The sequence below is a fragment of the Diabrotica undecimpunctata genome, chromosome 8, assembly GCF_040954645.1.
Source record: "Diabrotica undecimpunctata isolate CICGRU chromosome 8, icDiaUnde3, whole genome shotgun sequence".
NCBI lineage: Eukaryota > Metazoa > Arthropoda > Insecta > Coleoptera > Chrysomelidae > Diabrotica > Diabrotica undecimpunctata.
The window spans coordinates 86,793,148-86,806,166 of NC_092810.1; the positions used below are offsets into that span (position 1 = coordinate 86,793,148).

Genomic DNA, 13,019 nt, shown 5'->3' on the forward strand with positions numbered 1-13,019 from the left:
TTCCGTAAGCAAAATTCTGCGCCTTCTAGGATATTGCCAATATGTTCCTTGAATATTCTTGTCTCCTCTACAGTATATACTATCGTTAGCAAGTCATCAACATAGAAGTCTGAAAGTATAACTTGCGCTGCCTTAGGGAAACTGTCTTTGTTATCATGTGCCAGCTGCTGTAAACATCTGATTGCTAAGTAAGCAGCAGGTGTTATTTCATATGTAAGTGTGTTAAGTTTATAAACCTTAATCTCTTCTTCTACGTTTGACCTCCAAAGTATCCGTTGTAAATCTCTCTGCTCCTCTTAACCAAAATACATCTTTGCATTTTGGCTATATCAGCCCCTATTACTATATTATGCCTTCTGAATCGAAGTAATATGTTAAGCAAATTATCTTGCAACTTTGGACCCACCATTAGTGATTCGTTAAGAGAAATGCCCGTGTCTGTAGTTGCACTACCATCAAAAACCACCCTGAATTTTGTTGTTGCTGAACCTTGTTTTACCACTGCATGATGAGGTAGGTAATATACCTTGTCTGAATTATTTAAAGTATGCATCTTATCAATACTACCAATTTTAGACATATACCCTAGTTGAATATATTCTTCCATAAAGACTTCATATTGTCTCCGTAATTCACTATCTCTTGCTAATTTTCGTTCCAATGTATGAAATCTTCCAAGTGCCATGCTGAATCATTTACCTAATGGCATGACTGTTGACCTTTCAGGTAAGGTGACTGTAAATGATCCATTCTTATTCCTAAAAGTTGTTTTTTTGAAAAGTTTTTACACAGAACTTATCTTCCTTGGATAAAAACCTCTTCTGTGGAATCTCCTCTATATCCCAAAATTTTTCAATTTTATTTTCCAAAGTAACCTCAGAAGTGAAATGAAAATCTTGCTTATTGTATTGTTTTTTGTCTGGAAATATTCTACGGGATATGATCCAGCCGAGTTTAGTTTTTTGCATAAGTGGCTGATTCTTGCCAAGTACCACTTGCCCTACACATACTAAATTCCAAAAAATACCCGCGCCTAATAGAACGTCAACTTGTCCCGGTGTATTGAAACCTTCATCGGCTAAGTTTATATTGTGAGGAAAATTAAATTGATTTATTCAAATCCTAGAATGTGGAATGTAATCCAAAATCTTGTCAATAACCAAAAAACGCGTGTTGCATTTATACCCACCTTCAAATCTTAAAGCCTTCACTGATCTTTTAATATTTGTAATACCTTCACCTATCCCAACAACTGGTATATTTATTATTTTTTGACCTGTTAGTTACAGCTTCTATGGTAGGCTACGTGTAATAAAGTTAGATTGAGACCCCGAGACTAGCAATGCCCTACATTTACGCATGTTTCCAATGTTATCAACCATGTCAATAACGGTCTTTTAAAAGTAAAACCTGTTCTTGACCTCTTCTACCATTTGAGTTGATTTAAAGGAATCTAGTTGAAATCCTTGCCCTATAGTTTGGTTATCAGTTGGAGTTGTATCTAGTCCCAGTGTTGTATCATCAAGCTGAAAACGTTGATCTGAACTTGTCCGATTAACTGCCTGTCCGTAAGAATTCTGCCCGTGTATTGCTTGTGAAGTAAATGCCTTCTGGTTTTGTGTGCCCGTATTGTTTTGTATGCCAGAACCTCCCATGTTTAAGGTGTGTGCTAGTGTCTTGAATGATGCGTGTATTTTGACCTGTCTGATTGTGTATCTAAGTATTTTCCACTTTATTATTAATATCCGAGTGAAGTAAAGTGTGATGCCTCTTTCCGCAAGATCTGCATCCCCCCGATATGCAATTTTATATCCTATGTCCAATCTTTAGACAATTCCAATACACACTTGCCTTTCTTACTTCATCTCTTCTCAGTTGTAAAGAAAACTCCTTAAATTTCTGACATTGATATAGAGAATGATAACTGCTGCAGATATGCATGGCTTTCTATTTATTTCTATGAATGCCCTACTAGTTGTGGCTGGCTATCCGATCGTCGTTTTATTTCCCATGATTTGTAAATAGTTGCCTTGTTAATCTCAATGCCTTCTTCCAGATATTGACATTTTTCTTCGATAAAGTCTAAAAAATTAGCAAGTGTTGAGAACCTAGCCTTTGGTCCATGTTTCTACCATTCCCGTTTTGTTGTGATGTCTAATTTACGTTCCAAGATTACCAATTAAATTACGTCCCATGATTCTATTGGTTGACCTAAAGAACTTAATGCCCTAATATCCTTTCTGATTGAATCTAAAAATGTTCGTAATTGAGTACCCGACCCTTTTACTAATTTAATAATTAATTTTGGATTTTTAAACCTATCTTTCAAAAGATCCAAAGCTAGCAAATAATTACTGTCAGTTGCCTTTAAACTTTGTATAGTATCCGCTGCTTTATGTTTTAAAGCCCTTTTTAAATAATGAAACTTTTCTGCATTACTTAATGTATTATTATTGTGAATAACCGATGTGAAAATATCGTAAAATTCTGTCCAAGACTCATAATTTCCGTGGAAGTATGGTATATCTAGGTAGGTAGTTTAACATTTTTGTCCGATCTAGAAATGCTTTGATTTTGATTAATATGACTACCGCTTACTGAAGCATTTTGTAACTCTTCAACCTTCCCCGCAGCTATATAATACCGTTCCTCAAAATCCTGCCTTTCTTTGGACTGCTGTGATGTCATCTGTATGCTCAAGTTCAGTTTGAATATTTTCAAATTGATTCCATAAATCTTTACATTTTGAAACTCTAGTAGGTAATTGTGATAATGTACTTTCCGTTAAATTGTTTATAAAACACTCGAAAATCGTTAATTGACCTTTCAAAATACCTCGCCTTTTAATTAAAGCATCCATTATGATTAACAGTAATAATAAAAAGCAGAAATAAAAATAAATTCAAATCCAACCAATGTGATTGCTCAAATATAAATCCAACAATAGATAGAAATAGAAATTTTATAATGAAATGAATACTCACACTGTATTTGCCTTATAAAATAGTAACATACCTCGAATTTGGAAGCACCCAGAAATACTTTAATTTGTTCCAAAGTCATCAGCTGTTTTCAAACCATTATAAACCATGAATTCACTGCTGTGAGATTTTTGTAATAAATACCGATTGCTAGCCTCTGTGGTGGTGCAGAAGTGTCGTGTTAATTATGTTCCAAATTATATTCCAAAGTTTTTTATTAGTTTGGACTGGGTTGGCTATTCTAACTAAAACTCCTCAATTAAACTCAGTTTATATTAATTTAAATGCAAACAATTCACTCCGATATGCCGTTCGTTCTATGGCTGACAGTGATCTGTTTTGGTCAAAGGCGTCGAGCGCGGCGCAATCGACGACGGCCGAAGACACAAGTGCCGTAACAAGCTGTTTGTATTATCTTTAAAATTAAAATGAATTGGGCTCCATTACTTAATGGTTTACTCTCGTAAGGAAGCGAGCTCATACAAAGAAATAAAATGAAAAATTTAAAACAAAACTAACCTTTTATTATTTTGTAACAAACAAAAAGGTATTAATATATTCTGCGTTAAAAAGATTACTTCATTCCAGAAAAGAAATAAACAAGTCTGTGTTTACGGTATTAAATTACAAATGAGAAGTGCTTATACGAAACTAAAATTAAGATCATATCGTAAGAAAACAAACACTTTATATCTTGGCATTAGATTATGAATTTATCTGAGTCAATCTGCACAATGAAAATAAAATTATACTTTACCCCAAAATTCGAAATTCGTTCACATAAAGATATATTTGTATATTAGGTAGAATGTAGATATTTATTATAATATAAAGATCAATAATACCAATATCAATAACAACAGACAGGAAGGAAGGTAAATATATTATGTAGATGAAATGGAGATTAATGAAAGATATTAAATTTTTAAAATATGGTAGAATACAATAAATTATTCAAACCAATTTCAGTTTTTGTAGCTGACGGTATCTAGGGACTGAAAATTTTGTCACCAACGGTACAGGCTAATAATAATACTTATTATTAGCCCAAAGACTACCATAAAGAAATGACTTGAAATATTTTGAATGAAATAAAAAAACGTGGACGGTAGAAGTTATACTTCTATACACGCGTTCGCCGTTACAAATTTATCTGAGTCAATCTGCACAATCATTACATATGTAATGCTATAGGTAAGAGAGAACAGAAAGAGAAACAGAATTAGGTATATAGGTATATGGTGCATCGTTTGCTGTATATAAACAACATTTGACCTGTAATAGGAGTATAGTAAATCTGTGGTTAAATATTTCTTTAATTTTTTCGTTGTTCTAGTAACTCTACCCTTAACAGATCTTTGTGTTAAAGAAGGATATATCTTATACATATCGTCCAACAGGATCAGTATATCTGTAGTAATTTGCAGAGCTTCGATTATTGGGTTGCCGTTGTAGCGTTTTAAATTTGGTGGAATATTTTCGTTTTTCTGTTTGCAAATGAATTTTAAAACGATCAATATATTATGGCATTTTAAGTTGAGATTCTAAATATCAAGTTTTGGTATCTGGAATATTTAAAAGTTGTTTCGAGTCCCCTAATATAATATTGCAAGTCAGGTATACGGTTTTTCTAAGACGTATTAACTGAGAATATTTTTTTTGTCTTTGTTTACATTAATATTCCCCTATTCTCTGTATGTATTGTGAGGTAAAAAATTTTCAGTTAACCAATTTAAAAGTAAATAATCAAGAAGTTTTAATTTAATTCGTTGCTAAGAACTAGGTCAAGTGGAGGGTAGATTGTTTGTTTTAAGTTTGTAGGCAAAAACTAGCTTTGCGGCGCGAGGAGAATTTATTTTGCGTTGAAATTTGTAAAATGTAAGGCATCAAGGAGTGAAGCAATAGATCTCAGAGAAGAAAGAAGTTTGAGTAATTAAGAATCGCGAGTCGATTCAATTTCTTTGTGTTATGTTTTAAGACCGGTTAAGGTGATAATACTCGTTGCAATATGGCAGTTTAGAACAGAGTAATCACCATAAGGTTTGTGAACCGGCACTGAAGAAATTTTGTAAATGTTTATATAGGGTGTCCCCGTCGTCAGCTTGTTTCCTCCACAGAACCTAATTTTACATCTATTTATTGTTCGTCCCTGAGTATGGAAATGGTTTGCTTTGTCCCTGTTGGAGAATATGTCCAGATAGAGTCCCATAGATGTTAACAAGTTTTTTTGAAAGTTAAGTGCTAAACAGTGAAATCAAGGTAACAATTAACATTTTAAATTTTAAAGGAAAGACAGACAATTTTTTTTGATAATTATTAATAATTGCTTTCATTAAAATTTAAAATGATTTGTAATATTTAATAAATTGTAAATTTTATGGTTTAACTTAGCTGTCACTTTAATTGTTTTTTTTTTAATTTAATGCTAACATATGACAGCTAGCTTCATTTGTTTCGATATTTATTTGTTTTGTTTGTTTTTTAAAAAAAGTGTTGTGAATTTATTAAAAGGTTCAATATTTATAACACTTACGGATTTAATTTATTTCTTTATTTATATTAACTTATCTGACAATAATTTATTATATCCGTACGTAACAAATTCGCGAGCGCGGGTTCAGAATTAACTGTTCCTTCCAAATAAAATGTCCTTTATATATGCCATTGCCTTTACGCTAGAATCATCGAACAGCCTTCTCGATTAGCGGCGAAATTATAACGGTAAGGCAAACGGGTATTTTTACATCGGCTCGACCGTTTCTGGAAGGTCCCTTCAGGTAAATTTCTGCCGGCTAATAGAATACTCTCGTAAAATCTAAAAACAGAACAGCATTAGTCATAATATTTACGGTTATTTTAGGCCAGGATAATTATCGTAACATTGCCCCCCTCTTAAAAGATGGTTCCTCCTGGAACCTTGTCGGGACTGAAACCGGAACTGTATGCTGATATCGGCAACTGGACTCTCTTTTACAACTTCCAGTTGTATAAAAATGACAAGGGACGGTTTTCTCTCCGCACCAGTAACTATGCGGATTGCAACAGACTAACACCTGGACATCGGTGTCTTTAAAGATCTCCTCCACCATATTTCGGATAACCCTCCAATCTAATTGGCTGCACTCCAACTTTGGCATGGCTAACTTTTGCACGTCGGACTCTAGTACGTGCTCTCTCAATTGAAGTAAGGCTTCCCACACATCTCGGTAGGTAGGTTGGTCACGGGCAGTGTCTTTTGTTACCAGGTAGAAAAGGTAACGTGATGCATCTTGGAGTTTCAAGGTTTTACCGGGAGCTGGCACCTGGCATTGAAGTTCTGCAACTCGACCAAACTTCCTTCGAAAGACGGATGCCAACCCTGGTGCGTCTTTGATACTGGCCGGGATGGTAAGGGCCAGCGAGTAGTCATCGGGGAGCGCGAGTAGATCTTGCTTTTCTTCAGTGGTAACACCATGTCTTGCTTTACCGGTACCTCCATAGGCACCCATGAATTCCTCAAACGTGAGGTCAGACACGTCTTGGACTTGGTTTACTTCCACTTCTTCATCTACATCGTGGTCACCTTCGAAAGACGCCAGCCGGTTATGGTGTACTATCATCGGTTTTCCCCTCGGAATCTTGCTTATTCGGTAGATGACATCGTTGATCTTCTCCATGATGAGGTATGGATCTTCCCAAAACTGCTGCAATTTGGGAGAACAACCTTTTCGCTTCTTGGGATTATACAGCCATACTTTGTCGTTCTTCTTAAAGCAACCCTTTTCGGCTTGTGTATCGTACCGTTTCTTCATTCGGTCGCTAGCGATCTGAAGGTGGGAACGGACCAACTCATGTACATCGTCCATTCTTCTTCGTAATTCGATCACATAATCTTCACCTGCTACATCTTCTCCAGGTCGACACCCAAATTCTAGATCACAAGGTAGTCGCATTTCGCGTCCGAATAGGACTCTGGCTGGTGTCTGGCCCGTTGATTCGTTAACAGCAGATCTGTAGGCCATTGTGAAGAACGGAAGGTATTGGTCCCAGTCTCGCTGATGATCGGACACCATCTTTGTCAAATACTTGCCAACTGTCCTATTCATTCGTTCTACCATACCATCCGATTGCGGATGATACGCGGTAGTTCTTGTTTTCTTCATGCCTAGTCTATCACATATTCCTTGGAATAGATCACTTTCAAAGTTCCTGCCTTGGTCACTATGGATCTCCAAAGGCACTCCAAATCGGCTGATATATTCTTGGATCAACTTATCTGCAACGGTGGCGGCCTTCTGGTCTGGAAGTGCATAAATCTCGACCCACTTAGTGAAGTAATCCATTACTACCAACATGTACTTGCCCCCATTTTCACTTTCTGGAAATGGCCCTGCAATGTCCAAAGCTATTCTTTCAAACGGGCTTCCAACATTATATTGTCTCATAGGAGCTCTCCTTTTCCGGTGAGGCCCGTTACTCGTAGCACAAATAGTACATTTCTTACACCAGTCTTTTACGTCGTCGGAACTGTTCATCCAATAAAACCGTTCCCGAATTCGCTAAAGGGTTTTCCTTACACCAAAATGCCCTCCCGATGGACTGTCGTGTAACTGACGAAGTACTTCGGCTATTCTGCTCTTTGGGATCACCAACTGTCTTCTTTTCTCTGAACCGTCATCATTTTCCAGGACTCGTTTGAGCAAGCCATCTTCGATGATAAATGAGTCCCACTGGGCCCAATACGTCTTAACTACTGAGCATAGGTTTGATATTTCCTGCCAAGGTGGTCGACGGTTTTCCTCTTTCCATTTTCGGATTTTCTGTATAACTGGATCTCTCTCTTGTTCTTCCCTTATCTTAGTAGGCGTCCAGTCGTCATTGACAATCGTCGTTCTTAGCACTGCTGCTTCCTTGGATTCCGTTTTGTTGCAGTGGGAACACTCTGCGGGGCATGGCCTGCTGGAAAGAGAATCAGCATTTCTGTGGCTAACTCCGGCTCGGTGCTCAATCTTAAAATCATATTCTTGGAGTCGTTCGATCCACCTGGCTATCTGACCCTCTGGATTCTTAAACTGCATCAACCACTTAAGGGCGGCATGGTCGGTTCGGATTAAAAACTTCCTTCCATAGAGGTATTGATAGAAGTGCTCTACTGATTTAACTACTGCTAGAAGTTCTCTTCTCGTGACGCAATAATTCCGCTCAGGTTTTGAAAGAACTTTACTAAAATATCCGAGGACTCGTTCCTGTCCTCCTTGAATCTGAGACAGCACTCCTCCAATTCCCACATTACTTGCATCCGTATCTAAGATGAACTCTCCTTCTGGCAGTGGATACCCCAAAATTGGTGCTGTTATTAAATGCTTTTTCAACGTTTCAAAGGCATTTTGGCGGTCTATATCCCAGCGGTATTCTCTTGCTTCCTCTGTAAGTCGCGTTAATGGCTTAGCGATATCTGCAAACTTCTTAATAAACCTCCGGTAGTAAGTACATAGTCCAAGAAAACTTCTCACTTGATGTTTGTCAGTTGGTTTTGGCCATTCCTTAATGGAATCGATTTTTCCCTTATCCACGGCCACTCCTTCTTTACTGACTATATGACCCAGATAATTGACTTTACCTTGAAATAGCTGGCACTTCTTGGGGTTTAGCATCAATTGGGCAGCTTTAAGTCGATTAAAAACGTTTTCTAAATTCCTCAAATGATCTTCGAATGTCTCCCCCAAGACGATTATGTCATCTAAATAAACCAGGCATGTTTTCCAAGATAACCCTCTCAACACATTTTCGATAAGCCTCTCAAATGTCGCAGGAGCATTACAAAGTCCAAATGGCATAACGTTGAATTGCCACAATCCAGATCCTGTGGTGAAGGCTGTCTTTTCTTTATCGACTGGGTCCATTTCTACCTGCCAGTATCCAGACTTCAAATCTAAAGTAGAAAACAATTTACTTCCAGCCAATGTGTCCAATGTGTCATCGATCCGAGGCAGAGGATAACTATCTTTCTTGGTAACGTTGTTCAGCAAACGGTAATCCACACAGAACCTCGTCGTTCCGTCTTTCTTCTTAACCAGGACCACCGGAGAGACCCATGGACTCGTAGAAGGTTCTATCACCCCGTCTTTCTTCATTTCCTGAACAATCGTTTCAGCTTCCTCTCTCTTCGCCTGTGGTAATCGTCGAGCTGTTTGACGAATTGGCTTAGCATTACCAGTATCAATTTTATGCTTAACAACGGTAGTTCTTCCCGTCTTTCCTCCTTTCGGTACGAAAATATCACGATACTGCCGAAGAAATTCCCTTAATTTCCTTTTCTCCATCTGATTTAGAGACTGTCCTGCAACTGCAACCATTTGGTCGAATTTGTCGTTGACATTGATAAGTCTCACAGGAATTTCTTTAGCCGAAGTCACCAATTCCTTTCCAATTATGATTCCACGGCCAACCTCATCGTCGTGGTTTCAAGGCTCCATCATAACAGGTCTCCCTTCGTCTACAATTCCCTGTAGTCGCGCTACTATGATCGTTTCGCTTCTCGCAGGCACGACTGTATCTTCTGTAATGGCTGCTTGCACAGTGTTGTCATTATGTGGATGGAGAAATACCTCCTCGTTGCCAACTTTGATTACCTTATTCTTAAAATCCACTTGGAATCCATGCATATTCATTACGTCCATTCCTAATATAACATCCTCTTCGATGTCAGCAACTATAACAGTATGGACAAACTTTTCTGCCCCAATTCCCAATTGTACCTGGATTTCTCCATGAATGTTGGCATTTTCACCTGTAGCGGTCCGAAGTCGTAACCTCGTTGGTAACAGTTTCTTTCGGCTGTTTATAACTGTCGGGCGTATAATGGTTCTGGTCGCTCCGGTATCCACCAACAACGTATGCTTTTTACCATTTATGTCTCCATCTACATATACACTATCTTCACGACATTTCAAAGAAGCTATTAGTATGAGAGGGTCTTTGGAAAAGTTCTGGGTCGAAGCTGCCCCCCTAAGGCTGACCCGTTCTAGTTTTCCTGATGGTGAGTTTCTTGATTTGCGTCGTACCTAGGGTGCTTACAGGAGCTTCGTACGTGTCCTATTTCGCCACAATTCCAGCATCTGATGGTCTTCGTTTTCTTGTATGTCATGCTTTTCATCATATTAACGAGCTGGTCAAGTTTATCTTCATCTCATTCCTCTTTTACAGTCCTAACTTTACTGTACATGCCAGAGGCCTGCGTAGCTGACTCGTATTCGAGGGCGGCGGATAGGACATCAACCAGCGTCTTGTGACGAGCTAATCGCAGTGTTCTCTGCATTTCATGATCACGAAGACCATCAATAAACGTTTGAACGGCCAATTTTTCCATCATGTCTTCGGGAGCTGTTGGATAAGCATATCGTACTAATCTGGCAATATCTACCTCATATTCTTGAAGAGCCTCATTATTCTTCTGTCTACGATTTTTAAGCTGTGACTGATATACATGCTCCAAATGTTCGTGGCCATATCGCATATTTAACCTCTTCTTCAGTTGTTCGAAATCATCGGTCTCCTCTACGGCTATGGTCTGAAGCACATCTAAGGCATCTCCTCGAAGGGCGATAGTCAGGTTTACAGCCTTTTCATTTTCAGACCATCCATTTGCTCTTGCGGCTGATTCGAACTGTTTCATGTAGTTGTTCCATGATGATTTTCCGTCGAAAGTTGGGACTTTAACATGAATAGAACCTCCACTTCCTTCAAATTTCGGCCGTGTCTCCAACTTAAATTTCGTCTCGTCTTCTTTTATCTCCACTGTAATCGGATTGTTACCTCTCTCTGCTGTCCCTGTTTCCTCCATCTTCTTTTCCATCTCTTTCCATATCTTTTCTTCGAAGGCTAACATATCGGCAGCAACTTGGTTTTTTAATGAAGATATTCTATCGTCCAGGGCAGACATCTCAGAAGTGACTTTAGAGATTTCCGAAGAGATGTTAGCAGAGACTTTGCTTTCCAGCGAAGAAATCTCGTTAGAAACTTTGTCTTCCAACGAAGCGATGTCGCCGGAAACTTTGGCTACATCAGAAGAAACTTTCGAAATATCGTCAGAAACTTTGTTCTCTAATGATGCGATGTCACCAGAAATTTTCGAAATCGACGAGAGGACAGCATCATGTTTGTCTTCAAATATATAAGTCTCTGGATCTAGTCCTTCTTCTAGTCATTTTCACAATTTATTTTATATTCACTTGTATTATTATTATAAGTCTAATTTATGTTCGATCTCACTCTGACACCATTTGTTGTGAATTTATTAAAAGGTTCAATATTTATAACACTTACGGATTTAATTTATTTCTTTATTTATATTAACTTATCTGACAATAATTTATTATATCCGTACGTAACAAATTCGCGAGCGCGGGTTCAGAATTAACTGTTCCTTCCAAATAAAATGTCCTTTATATATGCCATTGCCTTTACGCTAGAATCATCGAACAGCCTTCTCGATTAGCGGCGAAATTATAACGGTAAGGCAAACGGGTATTTTTACATCGGCTCGACCGTTTCTGGAAGGTCCCTTCAGGTAAATTTCTGCCGGCTAATAGAATACTCTCGTAAAATCTAAAAACAGAACAGCATTAGTCATAATATTTACGGTTATTTTAGGCCAGGATAATTATCGTAACAAAAGGTTAATCTCTGTGCGATAACGTTTGTAAGTTTTTGTAGTATCTCCAACCCCTTTGTAAACGAAGTTTGTAAACGGACACATGTAAGTTTTTTTATTCTGTATTTGGCAACTATTTATATAATATATTTTTTATGTGATTTATGTGTTGATAACTGTTTGTATGAGACAAAAATAAACGTTTTGATTTGTTTCTCTGATCCATTTTTTTATTTATTTTAAAAATCTCCTAACCTTTTTGTATGTTTACTTTTTAGGAAGGAAGAAACTTTCTTTCCTCCAACAGGAAGTTTTCTCGAAGCAGCGTCCCTTTTAAATAGCTAGAGGTATTTCTTCTTGTCTAGTTACAGTGGAATGCTCTAATATAAGCTGGTCTACAAGTTCGGTTCTTAATAACTAGATACACACTCGGTTGTTTGATATTTTCGATGCAAAACAAACATTTTTGATGTTAACGATGTTAACGATGATTAACGATGCTTCCAACTGCTTTAACATAGTCCAATAACACAAGATTGATATGAGAATGTATGATAATTGCTTGTTTTTTTTTGGAAAAATAGGTTTAGGTCTTGTTTTGGCTGCAGCAACGTATGAAGTTGTAGGTGTATTGTTTTCTCCGTCATTCGTTAACATTATTGATTTAGTTACGTTTTAAGTAGTTTGTTCAATTTGGTTGCCCTTGTAGTCAAAAGCAACAGGTTTAGGATTATCCATAGTGGTTGTAATTATTGGCCAGTATCTAGATAACAACAACACACCATTTCGTATTACTGGTTGCCTATAAAATTGGCGTAAAGCGAAAGGCGATTTGAAATATATTAGTGTTTCACTAATGAGCACAAAAAAGTTCAAAGATAAACAAACAAAATAAACAGTTCAATGCAACAATTATAGTCAGATATTAAATATTACATTTACGCTTACTCGTAGGCGAGAGTTAACAGCAGTTTCCAATACACTACACCTTTATGTTTATATGTCCAAAATTTAGTAAATTTACAATCCAAATATCCACTTTAAAAACTTAAATATCGATTCTCGACATACAAAATGACCTTCACACGTTCAGTCACCGGAATCCATCAGAAGAAGGAATTAAAACTGATTCAGAGAAGATTTCAGTGAACAAAGATTGGCCTAAACCAGGAAATTAGAAGTTTCCTTGAACTCTGTTCATATTACTAAAAAATGTATTAAAGATTTTGGCCGCACTGCTAAGCCCCTTTATCGACTAACCGAAAAGAACATTGAATTTGACTAGACACCTGATTGTCAAAATGCCTACATAGATTAAAAAAAAAACATCTTACAACATCACCTATCCTAGCCTATCCACGAGAAGATGGACAAATTTCTGTTGGATTGTGATATATGTCAGCATG

At 37.4% G+C, this 13,019-nt stretch overlaps 1 protein-coding gene across 1 annotated transcript; it reads right to left on the reverse strand.

Moving 5' to 3' along the window:
- Positions 1–250: 250 nt before the first annotated feature.
- LOC140448971 (uncharacterized) lies at positions 251–685 on the reverse strand. Its single transcript, XM_072542113.1, has one exon. It carries the CDS (start codon positions 683–685, stop codon positions 251–253), a length of 435 nt encoding a protein of 144 aa, XP_072398214.1.
- Positions 686–13,019: the final 12,334 nt, after the last annotated feature.

What these genes read in the sequence shown, in the direction of transcription:
- LOC140448971 (XM_072542113.1), bottom strand. Translation starts at nt 685, where the DNA reads ATGGCACTTGGAAGATTTCATACATTGGAACGAAAATTAGCAAGAGAT.